The 25084-nt window shown below is 47.6% G+C and overlaps 3 protein-coding genes across 5 annotated transcripts; 2 read left to right on the forward strand and 1 right to left on the reverse strand.

Annotated features, from left to right (window-relative positions):
* The first annotated feature begins 1499 nt into the window (after window positions 1-1499).
* On the forward strand, window positions 1500-4290 carry mns1 (meiosis-specific nuclear structural 1). Its single transcript, XM_084681821.1, has 10 exons — window positions 1500-1658; window positions 1953-2177; window positions 2268-2395; window positions 2493-2595; window positions 2685-2914; window positions 3031-3247; window positions 3337-3444; window positions 3579-3836; window positions 3922-4047; window positions 4152-4290. The coding sequence occupies exons 1-10, from the start codon at window positions 1656-1658 to the stop codon at window positions 4260-4262; spliced, it is 1509 nt and encodes a 502-aa protein (XP_084537947.1). The 5' UTR covers window positions 1500-1655; the 3' UTR covers window positions 4263-4290.
* A 132-nt stretch (window positions 4291-4422) lies between these two features.
* Window positions 4423-7908, reverse strand: tex9 (testis expressed 9). Of its 2 annotated transcripts, none has more exons than XM_084681823.1 (12): window positions 7758-7908; window positions 7263-7405; window positions 7105-7168; window positions 6920-6999; window positions 6798-6837; window positions 6584-6660; window positions 6266-6432; window positions 6082-6164; window positions 5821-5994; window positions 5139-5273; window positions 4876-5010; window positions 4423-4773 (listed from the first exon to the last, which is right to left on the reverse strand). In XM_084681823.1, exons 1-12 carry the CDS (start codon window positions 7767-7769, stop codon window positions 4699-4701), a joined length of 1185 nt encoding a protein of 394 aa, XP_084537949.1. In that variant the 5' UTR covers window positions 7770-7908; the 3' UTR covers window positions 4423-4698. The 2 variants fall into 2 exon arrangements, with proteins under 2 accessions (XP_084537949.1, XP_084537948.1); XM_084681822.1 differs by having other exon boundaries at window positions 6798-6843.
* Window positions 7909-8044: 136 nt separating this feature from the next.
* On the forward strand, window positions 8045-23717 carry LOC146246900 (DNA-binding protein RFX7-like). Of its 2 annotated transcripts, XM_084681818.1 has the most exons (10): window positions 8045-8533; window positions 12254-12287; window positions 14711-14796; window positions 15106-15144; window positions 15722-15844; window positions 16715-16831; window positions 17860-17944; window positions 18092-18299; window positions 18702-18991; window positions 19109-23717. In XM_084681818.1, the coding sequence occupies exons 1-10, from the start codon at window positions 8415-8417 to the stop codon at window positions 22595-22597; spliced, it is 4590 nt and encodes a 1529-aa protein (XP_084537944.1). In that variant the 5' UTR covers window positions 8045-8414; the 3' UTR covers window positions 22598-23717. The 2 variants fall into 2 exon arrangements, with proteins under 2 accessions (XP_084537944.1, XP_084537945.1); XM_084681819.1 differs by lacking the exon at window positions 15106-15144.
* Window positions 23718-25084: the final 1367 nt, after the last annotated feature.

Genomic DNA, 25084 nt, shown 5'->3' on the forward strand with positions numbered 1-25084 from the left:
TTAGGCTACAATTGGTGGCTCTCTGAGGTCGAACATGCTTGCGCCATTTTGCACATCTATCAGGAATCTGTCAGCATCTCGCGCTCTCCTCTACTCCGCTGTATCCAAAAGCCGCTGCCTCTCTCCTTTAACTCACCCTCCCTTACACAGCTATTCACCGTTCTATCCTTTGACGTAAACTCCCTCCCCTCCTCCCCCATCGACACTGGCTGCTGCGGAGACAAAAGACACAGGACCACTGCGCTCAAAGATGCGAGGTATGATGGAGACTGGAGTCAAAGAGAAAATTACCCGTTTTATTTCAGTGTCAGTGCGTCCATGTTTATATGATTACATTCAGTTTGACATGTCTGTATCATTTAACTTTGAAATGTATTAAAACCACAAATAGATTAAGAAGTATACAAAGGCGAAACGGTGTGACAAATACATCAAAATAAATAGGCCCTATTTGTCAACTAGTCGCAATTCCCGGTCTCATAAGGTCGGCCTTATACATCCATATAGGCTACTCTGCCTGGCCTCTGGTCCACATTCCCCGGTCTCACCAGGCACAAATCCTTATACTTTGCCTGGACTTTAGTCTACATTCAGACTCACGCTGCTATTACTGCCTGGTCCCTTTCCTCGGCCTGGCTGGCAGAGTGGAACAACCAGGAGGACATCTGACGTTGGACTGGGAACACTGCATTGTTGACAGGCTATGGCATGCAGAAGACCCTACACGTGAAATATGTTTTTTTAGGCTATTTGAGACAACAAACTAAGTAAAGCTTAATCCTATTACTAAAGAAAGATGAAGAACTAAACAAAGCAGAGCGTATACAGAAGGCTATAGTGGGAGTGTGATGTGCAGCTTTGTACCAATGTTTGGTTTGACCTCCCCCTGGCGGTGATGTAAGCCTACGTTTGAACAACTCGGATGCACCTGACCTTAATATAGGCCATAGGGTATGTAAGGCGAGTGTTTAAACTGGATTGTGCTATAGAATGGCACTAGTTTTAGAGTAAAATGCCCAAATGTCTCAGTGGCACATACTGTATGGAAGTTTTTTCCAGCCATAATAAAAATGATAAATTACATGCTAATTTCAACATTTCATATTTGATTTGAGCACTTAATTATTATTTGAATTATGGCAGGAAAAAACTTCCATGCAGTAGCCTATGTGCCACTGAGATATTTGGGCATTTTACTCTAAAACTCCTTATTAGCCTACTGGACTAGGAAATTGCCATAAACACCACACTTTTTTCGCCTTTTGATGTGTAGGTGTGCTTTGAGTCTATGGGGTAGTGAATGCGTGGCGTAATGATGATTTTGTGATTGGTGATTAACCGGACTGAACACATTTCTATAGCTATGCAGATCAATTCTACTTGCTCTCATGCTCTCGCAGCCCTCTCATGTTTTCGTGTTTTCACCCCTTCTAGCTCACCTGATGAACGGAAGGAGCGACATACTAGTAACCAATTAGATTCGACTTTAGGATTAGGCGCGGCGTAACCAAGACTACAATAAGAAAAACAAATGGAGACGCATACGAAGTTGGTGCTAGCTAGCTGACGACGTTCTCCAAATAAATGCATCATTCCACAAACCGTACCTAGGAATACATTACGGGATCAATAAGGATTTCGACAACGCAGATACTATGGTAGGCTAAACCTGAGAGGATAATGTTTGTCTACCAACTGTTAGCTCGCCGTCTAAAACACATTACCCAACTAGTCTAGCTAGATAGGCTACTTTAGCTAGCACCACTGTACTGGTACGGTTAGAGTTAGTGGCCAGTACTTGCCAATGTGTACACTCACGCAGTAGCTAGCTAATGAAACACCACCGCGGCTACTGTACCAATACTCAATTCAAAAACTGGATTATATGATAAAGTATTAATCACTTTAGTATCTAATAAAAATCAGCACGTGTATTCATTGGTTTTTACTAGGCTTCAATGAGCCAGCGTCGCAACATGACGCACAGTCAACAGCAAAGGATGCTGACAGAGCTTCGACGGCAGGAGGATCAACGAGAACAGCAGACCAAACTCATCACTAAAGAAAGACAGATTCAAGCCAACCTTATGACTGAGGATAGACTTGAGAAGAAAAGGTACCTGCGCAAGGTGCAAGATGAGCTCCATGAAACACAAATCGAAGATGCTCTTCTTAAGGTATGAATCCAACTTGCAAAGGTGACGTTAGTCCAACTAGTGCGGACACCTGTTACAGCTCCAAACGTGATCTCTGCCTCACTGTCACAGGCTGAGGAACATAGAATATACAAGCAAAAGCAACTCGAACAAGAAGAGAGACTGGCACAGGAGCTGAGTCGCATCAATCATGAAAAGTGTAGAGATGAGAAGATGAGGCAGTACATCAAAGAGAACAGGTAGTTGCTTCTGTCGGTATTTTCGATCATTCTCATGTCTCAAGTCAAGACAATGTCCTCACCAAGTAAGGTTGGGTTTTCTTCTCTACATTTCCAGTGTTGAGCTCCGTGAGCTGGAGGTAAAGCTCAAATCTGCCTACCTGAACAGGGAGAGGGCAGCACAGATAGCTGAGAAGGAGGCCATGAGATATGAGACAATGGTGAGTGGATGTGGTGGGGTCGGGATGGGGTGTAGCCTAATGTTGTTTGTTTGTGTGTTGTCATCTATTGTTTCTCTTTTTGACACCAGCGCCAGGAAGCAGACACAGCCCATAAGATGAAGAGTGAGCACGAGCGAGCGTCTGTAGAGCAGGAAAAGCAGGATCAGCAGCGGTACAACGAGTTGGTCCGCTACCAGCAGGAGCTGGAGCAGCAGCTGGAGGAGAAGGAGCGTCAGAGACAGCAGGCCTATCAAGAGTTCCTCAAGGAGAAGCTCATGGTGGACGAAATCGTCAGGAAGATCTACGAGGAGGACAGAATGTGAGTAGACTCCCAGTCCCTCATCCTCCCTGCTTCTCATCCTCCCTCACCCCTGACTCTCACGCGCACGCCTCTCGCCGAAGCAGACTCATGCTGGATGATCCTTGATCTTGCAGGGAGATGCAGCTGAGGCTGGAGAAGATGACGGCCACCCAGAGGTACATAGAGGAGTTCAAGAAACAGCAGGCTGAATGGAAACGCATTGAGCGGGAGAAGATGGAGGCCGAGAACAGACGCATCATGGAGTTTGCGAGTTACCAGCAGAGGAAGGAAGAGAACAGGATGGCCAATGTGCAAGAACGAGAGATGGCCAAACAGCACCTACACCAGATGGTAGCTAAGCAACTCCTCGATGTCTGTCGACAGCATGAGCTGTGTTTTTTGTTTGAACTGCAAGATTGATGCGTCTTTCTTCTCTGCAGCTCACTGAGAAGATGGAGAGGGAGAGGCAGCAGCGCGAGGAGATGGAGCGTGTCCGGGAAGAGCTCTGCATGGAGGAGCAGGCTGAGGCTGCAAGACAGAAAGAGATTGTAAGCTAGTGTATCTTCTGTCTATCCTCTGTCATCGGTTCACCATATGTCTACAAAACTGGCCAATTGGAGTTGGTGGAACCTGTTTTCTGAAGTTAGTAAGAACATACTACTGCATGATTGTGGTTAAACAGGAGGAGATGGAGAAGAGGATCAGGCAGAGGCTGGAGATTCAGCAGACCTGCCAGCAGCAGATGGCCTTCAAGGAGCTGCGTAGGCAGGCGGAGAAGGAGGAGGAGGAGGCCTTCCGACAGATGATGATGGCCAAGTTTGCTGAAGATGACCGCATAGAGCAAATGAACGCCCAGAAGCGGCGCATGAAACAGTTGGAGCACAAGCGTGCTGTAGAAAAGCTCATGGAAGACAGGAGGAAACAGTACCTGGCTGACAAGGTACATGTTTACACCGGGCTTTATTATACAGTGTTCTGCTGAGCAGCAAAATAAATACTATATTAAATGTGAATGCAATTCACAGGAACGCGAGGCTGAGGAGAGAGCCATCGAGCAGCAGAGGGAAGACTTACGCAGGCAGATCATTGAGGAGGAGAGACAGAAGCTCCTCAAACTCCATGCAACTAAACTGCTGGGTTATCTTCCTAAGGTACGTACTGGAATACTGCTTAGTTCACAGTATTGTATTTGTTTTTACTTTTAAACTCGACACAGCACAACTTTTGTGAATAACAGTATTGTCATCAATTCTAGGGGATATTCCGTGAAGATGACTTGGAACACTTCGATGAAGACTTCAAGAGCAACTTCAAAAAACGTCAGGTTGACATCTTTTCTGAGGAAGGCTGGGGAGAAGATGAATGAAGTCTTTATTTACCACTAGATGGCAGTGTTAAGTCTTTGCTGAGTTTTTTTTGTTTGTTGAGAAAAGGGGTAGAGGTATTGAATTAATGGAGTGATTAGCTGCTTACCACAACATGTTAATCTTATTTCATAGACACACAATACACATTTAATACAGGTCTTCTGTCAATAAAAATGATTAGTTTATTTCTGTAACAAAATTATTTTTATTACATTAATAATGCAACTACTTTGGAAAATATGAACATTTTAAAGGCATAATTAAAATAAAATGAAAAACTTTTAAAACAGTATAAAAATGTTGTTTTTCAAGGGTGACCCCTCCATGTGAAGCCCTGCATTGACAGATGGGCAGGCCAAAGAATGCCAGTGGCTTAGCTGGAGATGAGACCCAACGTAGACATAGGTCTGGGTTTTCAGAATCTTTTAGAGGTCATTATTTCCCCCAGTCCAGAGCTTTCATAAACTCTTCTTCTGTAAACGATAACATCTTGGCAGCTTCAAAATGCATCTGATTAGAGGGATGTGAATAGGAGGGATGAGGAAAACGTTAGGAGGGCGACTGGTATTAGCAGGACGATTACCCACTACTGAATGTAGTACCGTAACTTACCTTCTGCCTTTTAAGGATATCTATCAGTTTGAGTTGTTTCTTAAAACCCACAATTAATTCAGCTTTTTGCTTTTCCAGCCTCTTGTTCTCTGCTTGTAGGACTTCCATCTTTTGATGCTCCTGGGTTACATTATCCTAATATGTTAGGATTACATAAATATAGCAAACGTGTTTGTTACTGACAACCTGTAGAATGTGGAATCTGAATGCGTACACTCTTGAAGCTGGTCTTGGCTGTGGATCTATGTGGCGGTGGTCTTTACCTTGCTCTGTTGCTTGATCTTATTCAGCTGGGTCTTGGACCTCTCCAGCTCCTCCAAGGCCCTGTTCAGACGCACCTCCACAGCACTGTGGTTGCTCGCTGCCTGTGTCTGGGCTCTCTTCAAGCCCTCCGTTTCCTAAGATACACAATAACAAAGCAAGCAAAGGCATTTGGACTGTTTTAGATGTTCAGTGATTTACTGGAGCACCGTCATTGTTATTAGCCCTGGGTGATTAACAATGGTGCTTGTATGGATTAAGACAACACCATGTGTACTGACCAACCCGTCAGCCGTCCTGCCTGTTGGACAGCCATGTGTTGGTGTTATGATCACTAACGCAGTGAGTCATGTTATACAACCATGGTTCACCCTTCCCTGGTCACAGCAAGGGCAGCGTTGCCGGGGGATTTCTCTGAATTCCAAAGATATCTGTCACCGGATCTGTGTGCTATTGGCAGCCTGAGGAGAGGGTCACTTTCCATAGCCAGGCTAAAGCTTTTAATGAGCCTATGCCTGGCATTCCCCTTTGAAGGCTTGGTTTCAACCTTTATTAACCACCATGTCTGTGCTATAAACCCCACTCAGAAATGGGACATCAACACATCTCTATATGCTGTATGTGTACTCAATGAGTACTACTCATGAGTGACTAGTGATCTGAGGAGCCATGGTGATCACTCACCTTCTGCAGAACTGCAAGCTGCTGCTTTAGTCCTTCACACTTCCTGGCAGACTCCTCCGCTAGAGTTCTGTGCTTTTCTATCTGGTTCTGCTGAATGTTAGTGGTCTTCTGTAATCTCATTCGATCCTCCTCCAGCTCCTTTACTTTGGAGCTTAGACTGCTATTTTCATCATCCTTTATAAACCGATAGATTTTTTTACTTCAGACTTTTTTTATTTAAATAATTGGTCAATGTGCAACAGGAAATGCATATCTCCTTACCTTCTTGTTACATTCATTTGATAATTGATTTAGCTCTTCCTGCATCACCCGAAGTTTTGCCTTCAGAAACCGTATTTGAGAATCTACAATACCAAAGGTAGTCATGTTTATTGCCAAGCAACAAATAAGCATCGGCTTACTAATGACCAATTAGTTAATTAAATTGAATTAATTATCCATTGACCTGATCCCATCTCTTCTCCAACACTTGGCATGACATCATCTGCGACATTATCATGAGTGTCCCCATCATCCAGCTTCCCCTCAATATTCTGGATGGTTTTAGCCAAGGAGAAATCCACAAAATCCTCAAGAATGGCCACATCATCAGCCACATATGCCTTTGTAGTTCTGACACATAACAAGGAATAACAAGGAAACAAAGTCAAGCTATATAAACAGGAGCAACCTGTCCTTGTTCTTAAACATGTTCTATTACCTTCTATCGTATTAGTGTAAATACAGTGGCAGGATTACAGCTGTAATCCACATTGATTCTTACTGTGTCTTTCTTTGGTTTCCGGGAGAGTGTCTTTTTGGAACCAAAGTTTTGGAACCAATCTGTTTTTTTGTCACCACCTATGCAAAATAAATGTTTAATGGATGATAACAGCACATAATACAGTTAATATGCTCTTGGGTTTGGGTGGCAGACCGGCACTACGTTTAGAATATAGACTTGGATGGATGAAATTGGCTGCTGCATATGACAATACCTTTGCACTGGGCTGCTTCAGAGCTGGTTCCAGCAGGTTCCTACTCCTTAACACAAACCAATAAAAGTTATATATTGTTCTTACTCCAGACAGTTTATTAAAATTAAATATGTAGTCCTCACCTAAAATCTTCATTTTCATGCTCAAGGTCAACATCCAGGTGGGAAAACGGAGGTTTGGACAGGACTTCATGTTGCTCCCTCTACAAGTGAAAAGGCCGAGAAGTTTGAAGACCAACAATGCCTCACGTGACAGGAAATGTATAATTTTTTTAATGTGTGTAGCTAAATTCAGTAGGAAAACGTACCATAACCTGTTCCGCTTGTCTCACAAGCTCAGCCGTTTTCGCCTCCAGCTCAGCGTTCAGACGCCTACGATTGGTAGAAACGATGTTACCATTGAATGTCTATCTACCTGGTCACTTTCTATATGTAACTTGACAATCAAATGGACAAATTGCCTTACTTGTATTCCTCCTCTTTAGCTAGAAGGTCCATAGCATGTGGTTTCCTGGATGGAAGTTCAGTGGCAGGACGTCTCATAGTCCTAGACATTTGGGAGTGGGACTTTTCTGCACCACTTGACAGCGGTCTTTTGACACTCTTGTTCTACAAAAACCCAGAGAAACAGCATCTATAAATATATGTATCGGAAAAGGTAACGGCCTTTTTAACCAGTATGCAATATTGAAAGATGACAGTCAAATTGCGCTGGATGTTATCTAACGTTTAGTTTGTAATCTAAACCAAGCAGCTGAGCATGCAGCTAAGAAAGCAGCTAAGCTAAGCAGCTAGCGTTACAGTACTGTAGCGTAGCTAGTTTTAGTGGAGCTGATCCCTTCTAAAGGTTGCTTATCAGTGCGTGTTCGTTTCTGCCGCTACAAATTGAATTTTAGCTCTACAGAATCAGCTACAATGGCCAGGCAGTATGAAAGTAAAGTAATTACAGCTAGTTCCGTACCTGCATTGCCATCGCTGCTAAAAGAGGTTAGCGTCCAATGTTGCATAGCAACGACTGTGAGGGGGGGGGGGGGGGTTCTACACTCCGGTCATGCTGCCAGGGACGGAAGTGGTACTCCTACTTATAATTTAAGACCATGCAAACTTGGCAAATGTGTGGATTTACCATATAGTATTCCGAATAATTTCTACATACATTTGTTAATGTTTGACTGTGACTCGATCCCCGTAAAAACTGTGGTTGACGTCTACGCTACTACTACTACACACACTGCGCTTGCGCAGTACCGTCCTTGCCTGTCAGCAGCAGAGCAACAACAGTGTGCAGCATCACCACCAGTACTAGGGCTCGCGCACGCACACACGGCTCTCGAGGCTGCGACGGAATCCTGCTTGAAGCGTACATTTTCTACTCATCTGTTTTATATTTACATGCATTTGATTTTCTCTATGCATATGGTCGGAATTTAACCGTTGGACCATGTTTTGTTGTCGCCGTTACTCTTATCGGAACTGAGGCTAATTATCTAGCGAGCACATCGAACGGAGTGACTCCGTAATGCTCCACAGTAAGGACAGAACTGGTTTCCTGAAGTCTATGTTGGGGCCTGCTTGTTGAGATCCTCCTCCTCCTCCACCCATCCTGAACCTCACCGTGATGGCAGAGGATCAACAACAACCCGGTCCTTACCGAATAGGCACCTTACCACCACTGGTCCCTGGTCTGCAGGGCACTGAGGCGAGTGCACTGCAGCTCAAAATAAAGAACTCTATCTGGTAAGCAGCTAATGGTGGCTAGTTACCATCTTCATTTCATTAGCTAGCCGGCTAGCTAGCTACTTTACTTGCAACTGGAACGCCTCCTGAATTGGTGTAGCTTGCTGGATAGACATTTAATAAGCCAGCTCTCAACTCGCCTCCACCTACCCCCTATCATATCCAGCGGCGTTGAACTTGTCAACAATTTGTGTCTGGGACAAGTTCTCATTCTAAAAATCGTGGCTACATTAAAATTATTATAACTATTTTCAATAGCAGTACAGTATCCTAGCTAACTGTCGATATTGTGGGCCCATTCGGTGTATTTCGATAACTTGTAGACCCCAAAGAAATGTCCATGTGGCTAACTAGTTTGCCGTGTCCCAAATGTTCTCATTACATCTGACCGGCGGGTGGGCAGCATAAGGTTACTTCTACTGTGCCTAAGCTCGAGTGATAGGCGATACTAATGATCTACATTTGAGAATCGCAAGCACTGTAAGTAAACGCACCATGAAACGATCTGTCCTTGGCTGGCAGTTTTGGACAAGCCCTCTGGAAAGTTAGGATTACTATGTAGTAGAGGCTGAGACTGAGTAACTGGTATCAGTTCAACTGTCACATTTAGCACAATAATTGAGTGCTAAATGTATTGTTTGTGTATTCTTATCTTAAATAGCAACAGAAATTCACACAATGAATATATAGTCATTTTTATTGTAATAGTATAACACGAGAAAATATCGTCTGAACCTATTTACATTTAGTCATTTAGCAGACGCTCTTATCCAGAGCGACTTACAGTAAGTAAAGGGACATTCTCCCAGAGGCAAGTAGGGTGAAGTTTCTTGCCCAAGGACACGACGTCATTTGGCACAGCCAGGAATCGAACCAACAATTAATTGATTAATAGCCCGACTCCCTAACCGCTCAGCCATCTGACCCCCTACCTATTAGTTGTGTTGAATAATGTCAAGTAAAGCTTCAAGTGTATTTTTGACTGTGAAGCTGGGATACAGTTGTGCAAAACTTGGCCTTCACGCGCCCTATAGACATTAAGTGTTCTCTCTGTAGACCAGTAGAGGGGGTTATCAGAGTAAAACACAGATGAACAGGATGCCAAGACAAGAACCATGTCACACACTTGTCAGTGGACATTTTTAATTGACTTTAGATTATAGATAATCTTAGATTATGTGTTATACCATCTGAATATGGTTGTTCCGTGTTTATTGATGTGGGGTTACGTATTAAACAACTATTATTGTGTTTGCGTAGTTTTGTTCCAAAGCAGCGTAATATAAAAGAATAGAGCTGTGGAATGCAGGCTTGTCAGTGATCCACTGTGGTCCAGTATGCTTTAGTGAAACATGCTAAGTGAAGGAGGCAGGCTGTAGAGATACAGTGTAATTAGAACAGTAGGGGAAGTCGAACAAAATAGGAAGCCGGAGGTAAAATCACAACACAAGAGAAGGATAGTCTTCAAAGAGAATAGGAAAGGAGCTTCACCACTGGCAAACATCACATAGGATGCAGGGGGACCAAACATCACATAGGATTCAGGGGGACCAAACATCACATAGGATGCAGGGGGACCAAACATCACATAGGATTCAGGGGGACCAAACATCACATAGGATGCAGGGGGACCAAACATCACATAGGATGCAGGGGGACCAAATGCAGAAACTGACTTTCTGCTTTCTTTGCTTCCATCGGCTAAGAATTTAGGCAGCAATCTAGATTCTAGGTTTGTTTGTAGGAGGTTTATACAGCTCTCCATGCTGTGTGAACTGTCAGCATAGTAGAGCTGGGTGTCTACTGGCGCCGGGATGAGGCGGGCTGGGGTCAACCCACTCCCCTGATGAATTCTTCAGAATAGCTGTGTCGCCCCAGAGTCCAACTACTGTCAGTCCTCGCTGGGGTGTAGAAGCTAATTGCAGGCAATCCTCTTTCTGCCTGAGGCAGCCATGTTGAGGGAGGCGGGCAGACAGCAGCAAGGCTTGTCCCTGGCAGCCACGAGGGTTGTTTACGTTCTGGAGGAGGGGATGGGGAGGGGCGGAGGGGGATGGGGAGGGGAGGGGGAGGGGGAGGGGAGGGGGGAAGGCGGGGTCTGGCTCATCTGCTGTCTTTGGGATTCAGGGCTTTTTCAGAAAATGGTACAGTAAGTTTATTTAAATGAAAAGAAGTATAATCATTCCCCCTGTTCTTATTATTCTTTAAATTATATTTCATTTAAGCTTTTTAAAATGATCTTGGTAATATAGGGTGTCATGTAAAATGTGTGTTGAGATTTGGGCATTTTTTGAACGAGAATGATAGTATGAAAGAAATAGGTGTAGAATGTGCCGTTAGTAAATAAAGATAGGAATATGAGACCTGAGGATGTTATCTTCCATGAACTGATTGTTTAGGCTGAATGAGGTCATGCCAGGCAGGGTGAGTGGGTTCATTCTGGAGCTGATCTCCTGCTGCCACAGGCCAGCCTCACACCCACACACAAGCTCTCCCTCAGCAGGTCCTGGGCTCCAGACCTACAGGCCTGGATGCCTCAGGGCCACAGAGGCTCATATCTTGCTGTCATACACCAGTTATCAAATCTCAGCGAGGCAGCTGTTGGTGTTACTAGCAGCGTGGTATGTCGCTCCATGTGAAAGGTCTGGAGTCTTGTTTAGCCAAGAAAAGAGTCATGTCCGACGTGCGCTCATGGAATCAAAGTGTGGCCATTCTGAATGTGGAGCAGTGAGCACTTGGAAGGTAGAGATCTATCTTAAGCATCTTCTCTTCATACAACAGTGGCTTAGCTAGCAGAACTCTCTCTGTCCAACCTTACCTAGTAACAGCTTAATAAGCTCTCATCAGCAGAGAATCTTTACGTCACCTGGTAACAGTCAATTACAGCTATCTCCCCCTGGTACCTGCTAATAACAGACCTGATTCTGACTTAGCCAGAGTCACCTAGCTACAGTCTAACCTGCCCTGTCTCCTAACTCAAGGCCTTCCCGAGGACGTGTTCAGGAGGTAAACAACCGTCCTTTCACCCAGTGCCCAAGTCCTTATGTCTCTCCCTATGATTCATTGTACTTTGCGATTCCCTCCCTCCCTTTCTGTTCTCACACACATGTATGGACACACACTCATATAAAATTGCAGGCCTGTACAATCACACCATGAGCCTGCCCTCTTCTCGCATGACATTTCTGAAGGCTATGGAGTTGTGGAAATAGGTGTGAAGGAGAAGTTACGTGTCGTTTTAGTGTGTGGGGGGGAAGGGGTAGGGTGGTGGTGTAGAGGCTGGGTGTGAGGAGGACAAGGAGTGTGAACTACTACAAACCCAAGTATCTCTGACAGGGATCTGGGTAATACGTGTACAATATGTCAGTGTAGGGTTGTGCTGTGGGACACAACGTGCTTCACCGTTCTGTCTTTGAAGAAAGGTCAAGTGAGATCTTAGTGTTCCCCTTTTTGGGGTTATATACTGGTTCATACTGGATTGTCCAGCTCCCTCTTTGGCCCCTAGCCTTGCTGGGGGGCTGATATTAATAGTTCTGTCAGACAGGACGTGTGTGTGTTTGTGCCTGACAGCATGTGTTCCTGGGATATATTGGTGAAGCGGATGGGAGGTCGTCGTGTGCTCAGCATTCCTCATATGTATTAATATGTATGTTCCTTGCATGTGGCTCTCCCATTGGTCTTGATCATCATTCTAATGTTGTGTTTGTTTTCCTTTATTTTCAGTAAATCTGTACAATCAAAGGTGGAAAACATTTTGGTGAGTATTCTGTGGATGAAATGTTGCTTCCAGTTCTTGTTTGGTGTTCTGCAGTGTTCTAGCAAGTGTTCCATGTTTTGGTGGTAGGCCTAGCCCATTTCCACTATCACAGTAGAAAGTATGTTCTATAGCTTATCTACTAGAGTCAGACTGTCAACCAGTCAGTCAGCCCATTAGTTTGCCAGCCATTGAATTAGCCATTCAACCAGACAATCAGTCAGTCATTCAACCAGCCAATCAGTCAGTCATTCAACTAGTCAATCAGTCAGTCACCCAGTCAGATGCTAACCCGTGCTTTCCAGACAGCAGTGCTGTGTTGCAATCCCATTTGCCACCTTGCATCAGATACTGCCATTAAACTTTAATGTCTTCAGTTGTATTCCTCTTATATTCATTTAGATTCAAGAAACCGTTCATTTTTATTTGCCTCTGAAGGATGTCTAGGGGAGAAACAGGAGCCTGAGTGGGAACCTCCTGGTAGCCAGCGCCTCCAGCTCTGTGTTCCTCCCAGTCCCCTGTTGTCTCACTGCTCTCTGGATCACATCAATAATAAATGCTGTGTTGATATTCTGCTTTAGTTTCCTGCCTCAATACAGTGTCCTACAGTGATGGCAGAATGTTCTCTCGGGAAGCCCCGCTTTTTCAGTTCTGGTGTGAATTCTGGCTGGAGTAATGTGTGTGTGTGTGCAGTATAGAGTTGAGGGAGGCGCAGGCAGGGTTACGGTTGGGCGGGGACCATGTTAAGTGTCCCTGCCTAAGGTCAAGCTGCAGGTATCTGGAGGAGGTCAGGCTGCAGGAACTGTATCTGGAAGAACTCCAGGGAGGATGAGGTCATACACATTGAGCAGCTCTGACGGTGTTTTCCCAGTTAATACTCTGTTATGATGCTCTTGGTGCCCAGACACACACAGACAGGAACATCTCCTCCCCTATATGTGTTCCCTGGCTGTATAAAGAACAGGCACCACCATGGCTGGGGCACATTCTAATTTACCTCCCCCCCCCCCCCCCCCTTGCTGATGCTGCTCAGTGGCTGATAACTTTAGCCATTGGTGAGCTGCTGTTCCCCTAGCAACAAAGAGGCGAATAGAAAAGATGGAGGGGACGTGTCTATTCTTAGAAACCAATAGCTGGTGGGTGGGGAGCTGGTGTGTGTGTGTGTATGTATGCGGGCGTGCGTGCGTGCGTGTGTGTGTGTACTCCTTGGTGTATGGTCCTGGGTCCCCCTGCCTGCCCATTCTGAGGGGCGTGTGTTGGCAGCGGCGGGAGGCGGGGCTTCATCATTCATGTTGTGGAACACGCTGGGCAGGATGACAGAAGAGCTCATCCAGTCCAGCGGCGCCTCAATCAGAACCCCCCTGCCTCCTGAAGGGCGACCATACCTGGGCTGTATGGCCTGCAGCACACCCTCTCTAACACATCCCAGGTGACCAGGTTCTCTCTGGCCTGGTACAGGCTGGTGACCAAGGCCTCTCTGGTCTGATACGACCGACATGGGGAAAACAAGAGCTTGTTTACGCTCTGCTGAGCCAGACCCGGATTAGTGCTCCCTGGGATTACTGCTACCTCAGAGGACCTCCTCTCTGGGGGCGGGGGTAGTGTACCTCCCCATGATCACGCTGGCTCTCCTTGCTACTATCACTGTTTTCACTGTCACTGGATAGTATTACTACCACTCTCACTGCTGGTTTCCTTATCGCTGGATAGTAGTGTCACAGCTGGGTAGTATCCCTGCTGGTGTCATAGCTGATATCACTCAGAGGTGTTGCAGTGCCCTCCAAATGCAGCATTGCATTCTGGGATGTGTGTGTGGCTGCTGGATGTCTTCTAGGATCAGCTTATCTGGACCTGGGAGGTAGATGGGTGGTAGCTAGCTCAGGTATCAGCGAGAAGCTGGCTCAGGACCTCAGCGGCCTGTGGATCTGATACAGTCATCAGCCCTACACACACCCTCTTTTTTTCCCCTCACACAAACATTCTCTCTTACTTACACACAAGTTTTCCCCCCACGCCACCCTCACAATAGAAACATTGTGATCTCATTAAGAGATTTCCTCGCTGTGTTTGTTACTGCTGCAGGGATGAGGACCCCCTGTGGAGATCTATGCACACACACGCACACACAGGCAAGCACATACACACATTTTAAAAGCTTTTTACACTCCCAGTGAGCCAAGGGGGTTAGGACCGCGGTTTTAATTTGACAACTATCCCAGTGTATCGGTGACCTGGGACGGTGGGACCTGATGGTGGCCTGTCTTTGCAGCCTGTAGTCGAATGTGTTCTGTATGTTCGACTGTAGGTTCCTCTCTGCAGAAGGCAAAGGTAGGGGCATAGGAGGGTTTGGAATATCCAGGTCTCTTAGTGTGGATATGATTCAGTTGGTGTGGCTTCTATAACTCTAATTTGTATTTTACCTACAGCAAGATGTGGAAAAGTTTACAGACATCGAGAAACTCTACCTCTACCTTAAGTTGCCTTCTGGGCCCAGCAGTTGCACTGAGAAGAGGTGAGGAGTGTTTCAGTTCAATACCTGACTTTGTGTAAATAATTGGAATTTTTGGTCACATGACTGTAAACACACAAAATGCCTCAAGTTACACCCTATGTTGTCACAGCAAGAAGTCACAAACTCACACACACACACTCCCTATCTCTCTTACTTTCTCTCGCCTCTCTCTTACACGCACTGATAGTAGATAATGACAATATCATACCTTGTTAATAACGTAATTATCCATAATTCCTACTTGTTCTCCACCACCTCTACTCCCACCACCTCAACACCCCACCCCACCACCTCTACACGTGGCTGCAGGACTGAGAGAGGGTCTACCAGTCCTGGAGCTCTACTATGGTACATTAATTCTGCCTTCAGACACACACATAGGGGGTTGGGGGTGGTGTGGCTCAATAAAAAGGCACAGAACGTAGAAAGAAGGAAGAATCAGACTCTCTACCCAGGACCCTTGGTGCCAGGGTTCCCCCATGGTGCCAGGGTTCCCCCTTGGTGCCAGGGTTCCCCCATGGTGCCAGGGTTCCCCCATGGTGCCAGGGTTCCCCCATGGTGCCAGGGTTCCCCCTTGGTGCCAGGGTTCCCCCTTGGTGCCAGGGTTCCCTCTTGGTGCCAGGGTTCCCTCTTGGTGCCAGGGTTCCCCCATGGTGCCAGGGTTCCCCCATGGTGCCAGGGTTCCCCCATGGTGCCAGGGTTCCCTCTTGGTGCCAGGATTCCCTCTTGGTCCCAGGGTTCCCCCTTGGTGCCAGGGTTCCCCCTTGGTGCCAGGGTTCCCCCTTGGTGCCAGGGTTCCCCCTTGGTGCCTGGGATCCAGGCTGGTTCTGAGCAGGCCTTCCCTCTACGCTCAGTGGACAGTTGACCTCTAGTTTGAACTCTGTCTCTACTCAGTCAATGATCTCCTCTGTTCTCCTCCGCTCAGCGACCAAAGCTCCATGTCCTCCAGCCGCACACAGCAGACGCACGCCTTCAACTGGATCAAGGGCCAGCTGGAGGAACACCCAGAGACCTCGCTGCCCAAACAGGAAGTCTACGACGAATACAAGTGGGTGTCTCACTGTGTGTGTGTGTGTGTATGTGAGCGAGTGAGAGAGAGTGATGTGTACAGTATGTATGCATGTCCAAGCAGGGCGATGTGTATGTTGGGTGTCACTGGGACGATGGAGAGGTTATACACACGGGTCATCATTAGTTATGAATGTGTAAAGCTGCATTGTATGTGGTTCATATTGAGCAATTAAGGAACTCATTCTGATCCCTTGTACTGGATAACTGTACTGGGTGAGTGTTTGAATGCAGGTGTCCAATGTATTACTGACTGGAAGTAGTGTCTGTTGCCCCAGACCAGAACCCCGGGGGTACTGATGAACTGATGATGCGGCTGGGTCCTATTTTAGAGTCCTAGAATACCAGGCGGTTGGGTTTCATGGAGAGAGGAAATAGAACTGTTTGGTATTTCAACTGTGCTCTGCTTCAGGGTGATCACCTGGAGTCCTTTCAGACGTTGTTTTGTTACACATAAATGTGCTTTGGACATTTCTTGATGTGAAATCAATGCTGCAAATGTGGTTCATGTAATTGAATGTAAACGTTCAATACAATTTGACCATATCTTCAGCCAACAACAAAGAGGTTATGTATGTATTTGTTGTATTTAAGTAACTGTGAGCCAGACCATGGTTATTAATAGTGGTCTAAAGCTTGGGAAAAGTTGTCCCCCATGTGTTGGTAGGAATGGAAAGTGTGTGTCTTTGAGCTGCTATGTGTTCTGTTGTATAAGAGTTCAAACTCGCTGTTCTGAGACCTTCTCTGAGGTGACATTTACGTTAGAGTTTGGTTTGAAACAAATTCTGTTTCTTCTGACGGATATTTCAAATGTCTTCTATTAACAAAAAGTTTATGTATGTCTTTTCAGGAGCTATTGTGACAATCTCAACTACCATCCACTGAGTGCGGCAGACTTTGGAAAGATCATGAAAAACGTCTTTCCAAACATGAAAGCTCGGCGACTGGGCATGAGAGGCAAATCTAAATATCCTTTAATCAGTGGCTGCTACTGTCAGTCCTGTCTGGATCATGGCCCTGTCTGCTACACCAACATCTGTTGTCTCTGTTCATGAAGCTGCTAAATATAGAGCTAAACTTAAATCAAATAAAGTCTCCTCTCTTAGAGTACAGGAGAGGAGGACTCAGTTACCATGTACCACCATGACCTTCACGAAATATCTCTGACTCTCCTTTTCCATGAGGTCAAACCTCCAAATGGACCACAGAGATCTGACATTACTGGGCCACGGTGAAGGGTGAGGTCAGGGTTGTCCACATAGGCTGGCTGCTAGACTAGTTTCAAACATGACTTTCCATGCAAATCACTCTCTCGGTTCTGGACTTGTGGTCTTGCTGAAATACATTGTTTGTGATGGTTGTGACGGCAACTGATACCCAATATCTAGCCCCCAAGTAAATAAACCCCCCTCAAGTTGTTCACACCACCAGCCCCTTTTCGCTGTCCAGTTGGTGAAGTGGCTGCACGCTAGCGTGTGTGGAGGGACTGGCTGGGTCATCGACTGCTTTGGCGGGACCTCCGGGGGGTCACGCTCGTAGCTGTTTGATAGCGTGACCCTCGTGAGTGTGTGGGAGCACCTGCTGCTCCCCTCACACGCAGCCCTCTCTGCAGTCACTTTCACACACATCTCTAGTACATTTACATTTAGTCATTTAGCAGATGCTCTTATCCAGAGCAACTTACAGTAAGTACAGGGACATTCCCCAGAGGCAAGTAGGGGGAAGTGCCTTGCCCAAGGACACAGCGTCATTGGGCATGGCGGGGAATCGATCCGGCAACCTTCTGATTACTAGCCCGAAACCAATAGCTCCCTCACCGCTCAGCCACTAACTCCCCCTGAGTAGGTCGCCGTTCAGGCTGGGGTGGGGAGGGGTCAGAGGGAGAGGGAATGTCCCTCAGCTGGGTGTGTGTGTGAGAGTGACAGCTGATCCCTGACTCCAGTATGATGTCCAAGCGTACATGCTAGTTTGACCTTAACCCCGGCCCCCTTCTACGTACTGCTATAGTGGACTGAGAAAGAAGGCCTTTGTACACATGCCATCTCTCCCTAACCTGGAGATCCACCAGACAGGAGAGGGGGTAAGTTCTTTCACAACGTCCTCATCTTTCTCTCAAGATAACACCATGAAAGTAGCATACCCACTGAAACTCAGATCACTGCACTGTATATATTTCAATAGTACTAGTTTAGGCCCTAACTGTGTGTGTGTGTGTGTGGCACCACAGTGTGAGGTGCTGGAAGCGTCAGGCCAACTGTGCGGGCCGGAGGAGGAGGTGAGGTCGGCAGCCTGTGGCCTGGTGTGTGAGTGGGCCCAGAAGGTTCTGAGTCGCCAGTTTGATGCTGTGGAAGACTTGGCACGCTTCCTGCTCAACAGCCACTACATCGGAACCAAGTCTGTGGCGGCACTCACCGTCATGACTAGCACGCCCACAGGTATGAGAGGAGCCCATTGTCCCACAGTTAGACATGCCCACAGGTGTGGGAGAAACCTATTGGGTGCGGGCAGGAGCTTATAGGCTGACAATTACCCTGACAGTACAAGAGGAGCTACTTGTTCCAGAGTGTTGTTTGTACTTCTCACAGAGGTCAGCATGCCTGTTCAGACTGGGGAGCCTGGTAGTGATGTACTCTGACCTACCAGTAACAAAATGTTCAGCAGCTCGACCATGTGCTCCTTTGCTCTGTTGCAATGACAGTAGCCTTTTTTCTACTCAAATTTGCACTGTGGTAGCCAGTGGAATGGCTCCATCTGGTGTCCATATTCAGTAAATCCTCCAACTCTGGAGGTTCCTTTTGTTAATGTGTTCTCTGTGCGTTTTGTTTTGGTGTGTTCAGGGGTGAAGACGCCCCTGCCGAGCTCAGCCTTCGTCCCCACAGCGGAGGCCCACCCCTTCCAGCCACAGGTGAAGACGCTGCCCTCGCCTTCCCCCTCCATCCATGCCAAGCAGCAGCTGCAGCGCAAGCTCCAGAAGAAGCAGCAGGAGCAGAAGCTCACCTCCCCCCTGCTCGGGGACACGCACGGGGGCACAGCGGCCTCCACCTCCCTCCCCTGCGGAAGCCCCGCCCTCCTCTCCCCCCAACCCACCATAGGGATTGTGGTCGCCGCAGTCCCCAGCCCCATCACGGTTAGCATGTGGAATTGGCCAATTCAAGAATGAAACAGTTTGTAACTTTCCTCATGCATCATGCGTTAAAGCTGTGTGTGTATGTGTGTGTGTGTGTGTGTGTGTGTGTGTGTGCAGGTACAGAGGAGCCGGCAGCTGATGTCTCCCAGTCCGGTGGGCTCCACAGAAGGGAAGGTTCTACCAGTCAACTTCCAGGTGGTGACCCAGCCGGTGCAGTCTATCCGGCAGAGCCCCAAGCCGAGCCCGAACTTCTCTGCCAGCCCTGTGGGCGACCGTTCCGCACGCCACCGCTACGCCCAGATTCTGCCCAAGCCTTGCTCCACCAGCGCCCTGGCCCTGCGCTCCCCCCCCACCCTGGTGTTCACCAACAGCCCCATCCAGACAGTGGTGCCCACTCCCCACGTCAGCTCCGTCAATGTGGTAAAGATCTCCCTGGCGCCCAGCAGCAGCACCCCCACCCTCAGCAGCTCCACCCTGCGGCCAGTGTCTGCCTCTGCCGGCCTGGCTAGCCCCGGGGGCTTTACTGGCCCCCTCCTGGCCCCTGTAGCCAGGCAAGGCAGGGCCCCCACCACCCCCACCATGGAGGTTAAGATGGAGGCTGAGGCCTGTGACACTCAGGAAACAGTGCCAGTCCAGAGGATGGTGCCCCGGGCTGCCAGTCTGCCCGCCCTCCAGACTAGAGGCTGCCTGGGCCAAGAGGCTGGGCCTGGGGTGGGGGTGGGGTGCACACCCCCCTCAGGCTCCCACAGCACTGTGGCAGCTCCAGCTGGCAGCAATAACAACACTAGTAACAACAGCACTTTGTATCTGACGGCCTCCAACCAGAACAGTAGTTATGCTGGGTCACCAGTGGGTGACTCGTTGTCCTCCAGAGAAGGCTTCCAGGCCTTAAGGAGTCCCAGAAAACGCCCCGGCATGGGCCCAGAGCCCTACCCCTCGCCCGTCAAGAGGGTGTTTGTCTCCCAGCAGGCACTAGGAGGCGGCAACGGGCCGAGGCAGGGGATTGGTGCTGCAGTGAAGAAGCTCCCCAGGTCTGGCGCCCCTCTCCGGCCAGAGAGTGCTCCAGCCACCGCCATCAGCAAGGTGACTGTGAAGCTCAACTCCAGCACCCCCACCAGGATCTTGGCTCTCTCTGACCCTCCCATCCGACGCTGCGGCTTCCAGACCGTCCGTCCACAGAGCGCCCTGCTGGGAGGAGCCACTCCCGTTACCATGGACACCAGCAACATGGGGGCCGGTGGCGCCCAGCAGCAGCAGCAGCCCCTGCCTGCCCCGCCCGTCTGCAACCAGCTCCAGAAGATTTCCTCCATGGGAGGGATGGGGAACTCCCTGTGGCCCGGGGGCACTCAGCTGGAGGCGGGGCAGCAGCAGCAGGCATTTCCCCAGCAGATGGAACCAGCAGACCAGAAGGAGACCCCGGTCCTGGAGCCTCTGCTGGTTCAGAAACAGGACTGCGGGCCGATGCCCATGCAGACGGACATGGACTACTTTTTCAACGACGACGACATGACGCAGGACAGCATTGTGGAGGAGCTGGTTCAGATGGAGGAGCAGATGAAGCTCAACGGCAGCCTGGCTTACTGTGCTGACGTCGATCTGCCAGGCCAACAGGGGGCAATGCAGGGAGGCACCATGTCCTCCAACCAGACCGTGACTCCATACTACCACTCGACACACAGCAGCACCACACCTATACACACCCCGACCCCTACCCCCACCCCCACCTCTGAGATGCTGGGGGGACAGGGCCTGACCAGGGAGAGCCCTTGCTCCCGTGTAGCCCCCAGTACCCCCGTGGACAGCGCCTTGGGCAGCAGCCGGCACACCCCCATCGGCACCCCCCACTCCAGCTGCAGCAGCGTGCCTCCCAGCCCCGTGGAGTGCAGGAACCCCTTTGCCTTCACGCCCATCAGCTCCAGCATCACAGGTTACCATGACGGCAGCATGGTGTCCAGTAGCCCGGTCAAGCCCATGCAGCGGCCCACAGCCACCCATCCTGACAAGGCCCGGCTGGAGTGGATGAGCAACGGCTACAACACGAGCGGAGCGGCGTCCGGAAGTGGCATCAGCATCCTGCCCAGCTACCAGGACCTGGTAGACGACCATTTCCGGAAGCCCCACGCTTTCGCTATCCCAGGACAGAGCTACCAGCCCCAGAGCAGGCACCATGATGGGCACATGGGCCGGCTCACGACCATCTCTCCCCAGCAGACCTCCAGTCCCGCCAAGCAGGAGGGCTTTGCAGTACCCGCTCCTCTCGACAGCAAGGCCACCCCCTCCGCCGCGGGTGCCGCCTTCCGCTGCCGCAGTGTGAGCCCTGCCGTCCGCCAGCGCAACCTCAGCGGGAGCACGGCGGCGCTCCAGAACATCCCCCGGACGCTGGCGTCCCCCTTCAGCTCCCCCATCACCCCCGAGGTGCTGAGCGTCCTGGCCGACAGCCAGGCGGAAGCGTGCTCCCGCAGCGTGGCTCAGAGGAGCCAGTCGGTGCCATTGAATGTGATGATGCAGACGGAGGTGCTGCCCATGCAGGCTAACAGCCAGAAGATCACCAGCGTTCTCCTGAGCAAGATGGACGGTGATGGGGACGACGCAGTGCGAGGGCTCGGCATCAACAACATGCCCTCCAACTACACTGCCCGCATGAACCTCAGCCAGATCCTGGAAACCACGCCCAGCTATCCCAGTAATGCCAACCATCACACACTGGCCACACCTGGCAGCAATGCGTATGAGTTCCAGAAGCCAGGCTACCTCATGAGGAAGGAGCAGATGATTCTGTCTACAGTTGACAGCCACTCACAAACAGCTCCTGGAGAGCATCGGCTACACCAGCACCAGCCACAACAGCAACTTCAACAACAGAACCAGCCACAACAGCAACTTCAACAACAGAACCAGCCACAACAGCAACTTCAACAACAGAACCAGCCACAACAGCAACTTCAACAACAGAACCAGCCACAACAGCAACATCAACAACAGAATCAGCCACAACAGCAACTTCAACAACAGAACCAGCCACAACAGCAACTTCAACACCTTCAACAACAGCTCCAGCCACAACAGCAACTTCAACAACTTCAACAACAGCACCAGCAACAACAACAGCTTCAACAACTACAACAACAGCTTCAACTACAACATCAACAGCAAAATAGTCAGCCCATGCTACCAGTAAACAACACACTGCAACACCAGCAACAACAACAACAGCAGCAGCAGCGGCAACAACATCAACAACAACTCCAACATCAACGGCAGCAGCTGGACTTTAGTACCACAGTCAAAGAGCTACTGGCCTCTGACAGCCTTCCTACTGGTTCTGATCTGGCGGGCCAGGCCTCAGAACCTTCCACAGGGTCACCAGGTTTCCCTGGCGACATGCGTCTGACCTCGGAGCTGTCCAGCAGCATCAATGACTTGAACGCCCTGGACACCAATTTGCTGTTTGACCCCTCCGGCCAGCAGGGGGCATACGGAGACTCCACCCCTGAGGAGCTGCTGAACGATCCTCTGTTCCAGCAGATCTGCAACGAGACTGCAAACTCCAGTGGATTTGATTGGTTGGAAAGCAAAGACCAGCCCACTGTAGGATTGATGGGTTAGGTGAGGTCAGGGTTCTCTTGTATTTTTACTGGGCTGGGTTTTTATTGTTTATAACGTTTTTTTACCTGTCTTTGTAAAAAAATATATGGTTGTACAGCAGGTGCAACGCTCTGGGTACTGTGACTGTCCAATTGAAGTGCCCAGCTTGATGGTCTGTCTTTAATGATGCAGGTTATGTATCCCCTCCCACATCACCACCCATTGCTGTACAGAGCCTTTAAATCAAAGGGGGGAAGGGTTTACTTTTAATAAGATGGACGTATGATATCACTGCAAGATATATCTGTTTAGATGGCTCTGTAGCAGCTAACCCAATCCTTTCATTCCATGATTCTATTAGAGGAATGATGTCATAAAAATGTAATCATTATATAATAGTAGCCTACAGCTTGTTTCCCCCCTCCCCTTTAGATCTTTTATTTTCAGCAATGCGCTGACTGCATTGATTTGGATAATGAAAGGTTGTAATTTTACCGTTGGAAAGAATGCATCAACTCGTTGAGAACGGGTGATTGATTACAGGTGCACTAGTGAAGATCAGAGTGTGAATAAGGCATAAAACCCAGGGATAACGACAGGTAATCCCAGCAGGTGCTTCTAGAACATCCTATTGTTCTGGAATTCTAACCTTCAGGGCCTTATATTCATACCAAAGAAAAACCGGTCAATCATTGAGATGTAGAAATTCAACCAATAGAATCTTTAAATTACAATCACTGTCTCAAGGTTGAGGTCCTTTCTGTAAGATGTGAGCTGAAACCTTGTTGGCTGTATATAAATGTCCTTCAATAAGAAGAAATATGAAGAAATAGTTAACTGACTGACAGTTAACTGATAACTTTGTAGCACTGGAAGATATGCTGAGAATCCCACTACTGGTCTGGTTAATGTAACCTGTGTAGCAGGACAATGTCTGGGCTTAATTGGTTCACTGTTACATGAGTGTTCCTCTCCTTACAAAGCCCCTGGTTGTAAATATGAAAGCTCAACATTAAGAACTAAAATGCACTGTATGGACCTGTATAAACTGATACTGTGCACCCTTACTAACTCTCTCTCTCTCTCTCTCTCTCTCTCTCTCTCTCTCTCTCTCTCTCTCTCTCTCTCTCTCTCTCTCTCTCTCTCTCTCTCTCTCTCTCTCTCTCTCTCTCTCTCTCTCTCTCTCTCTCTCTCTCTCTCTCTCTCTCTCTCTCTCTCTCTCTCTCTCTCTCTCTATATATATATATATATATATATATATATATATATATATATATATATATATATATATATATATATATATATAGGGGACTTTTAATCAGGAGCCAGCAGATGTATGTGTTGCAGCTGGCACCACATATGTATAGATAAGGCTGTGTGTGTGTTTTCATTTGTTTCTCTGATCTTTTTTGTTTGTTTGCTTCCTGAGATTTTTGAGGGCCCTCCTAATGCAGAGGAAGACACCTTGAGTGAGAACATAGCATGGTATTTGATAGTGGCATACATAACCAGGTTGCATATCTTCCTCTGACAGATGTAAACAGGAAGTCTCAGAGGACACAATGATTTCATGGTTCATACAGTCCGCTCAAAAGGTTCATCTTATTGCACTAAACTCCCCGTGAACCTGAGCACCTCTGATGGGACAGAGGTATTGATGGAGACCCACAAAATATTTTAAGATCTGAAATAGAAAAGATAAATAATTTAAAGTCAATCAGAAATATGACAAAGTAAATTGTCTTCTTATGTAGCAATGTACATGAATCTCAATGAGATGACTTATCTACTGTATTCTCCTATATGAGAATATAAAACTGTCTAGTTATATAAAGGAGAAAAAAGGACAAATATTATCAAAAGAATCATTCAGTGTTGATCAATGTGTGCATGCATGTTTAATTCTATTGTATAGAGTATTGTAACCACTGTAAACAAGGACTGGTCCTGTCATACAGAAAGTTGGAACTTTTTACATGAGTTTCTTGCATTGTTTGATGTTTACTAACTCAAATCTTTTTTTGTTTTGTTTATGTTCAGTTTATGGGTCCGTTCAGTTTAAAACTTTTGGTGTTTTTACTTTATCTGTGATTTTTTTTTTTTACAAAAAAACTCTTGCATTTGTATTTTTAAGAAACCCTTAAAAATAAGCACTGATGTTTGTACTTAATTAAAAGGAAACAGCATTAAGTAGTGACCCCCTGACCCGGTAGAGACACCCTTCATCCTACACTTCATCTGTCACAACTATCCTTTGTGTTGTTGTCCAAGTACAGTGCTCAGCAGACCGTACAGTTGTTTGATAACGTTGCCATAGCATTTCAGCCAATGTTATCCTCTTTCTTTTTTTATTGGGGGTGCTCAATGATGTTGAGATTTTTTAAGTGGTTTAAAAAACCAATAAACTTTTTTTTTAAGTACATAAAGCACCTTGATTGCAGTGTGTTTATTTCCATGGAATGTATGATTTGGGGTTCAGTGATCAGTCAGTAATTTGATAACAGCCTG

Source organism: Hypomesus nipponensis, chromosome 19 (genome assembly GCF_054491055.1).
Source record: "Hypomesus nipponensis isolate SF chromosome 19, ASM5449105v1, whole genome shotgun sequence".
NCBI lineage: Eukaryota > Metazoa > Chordata > Actinopteri > Osmeriformes > Osmeridae > Hypomesus > Hypomesus nipponensis.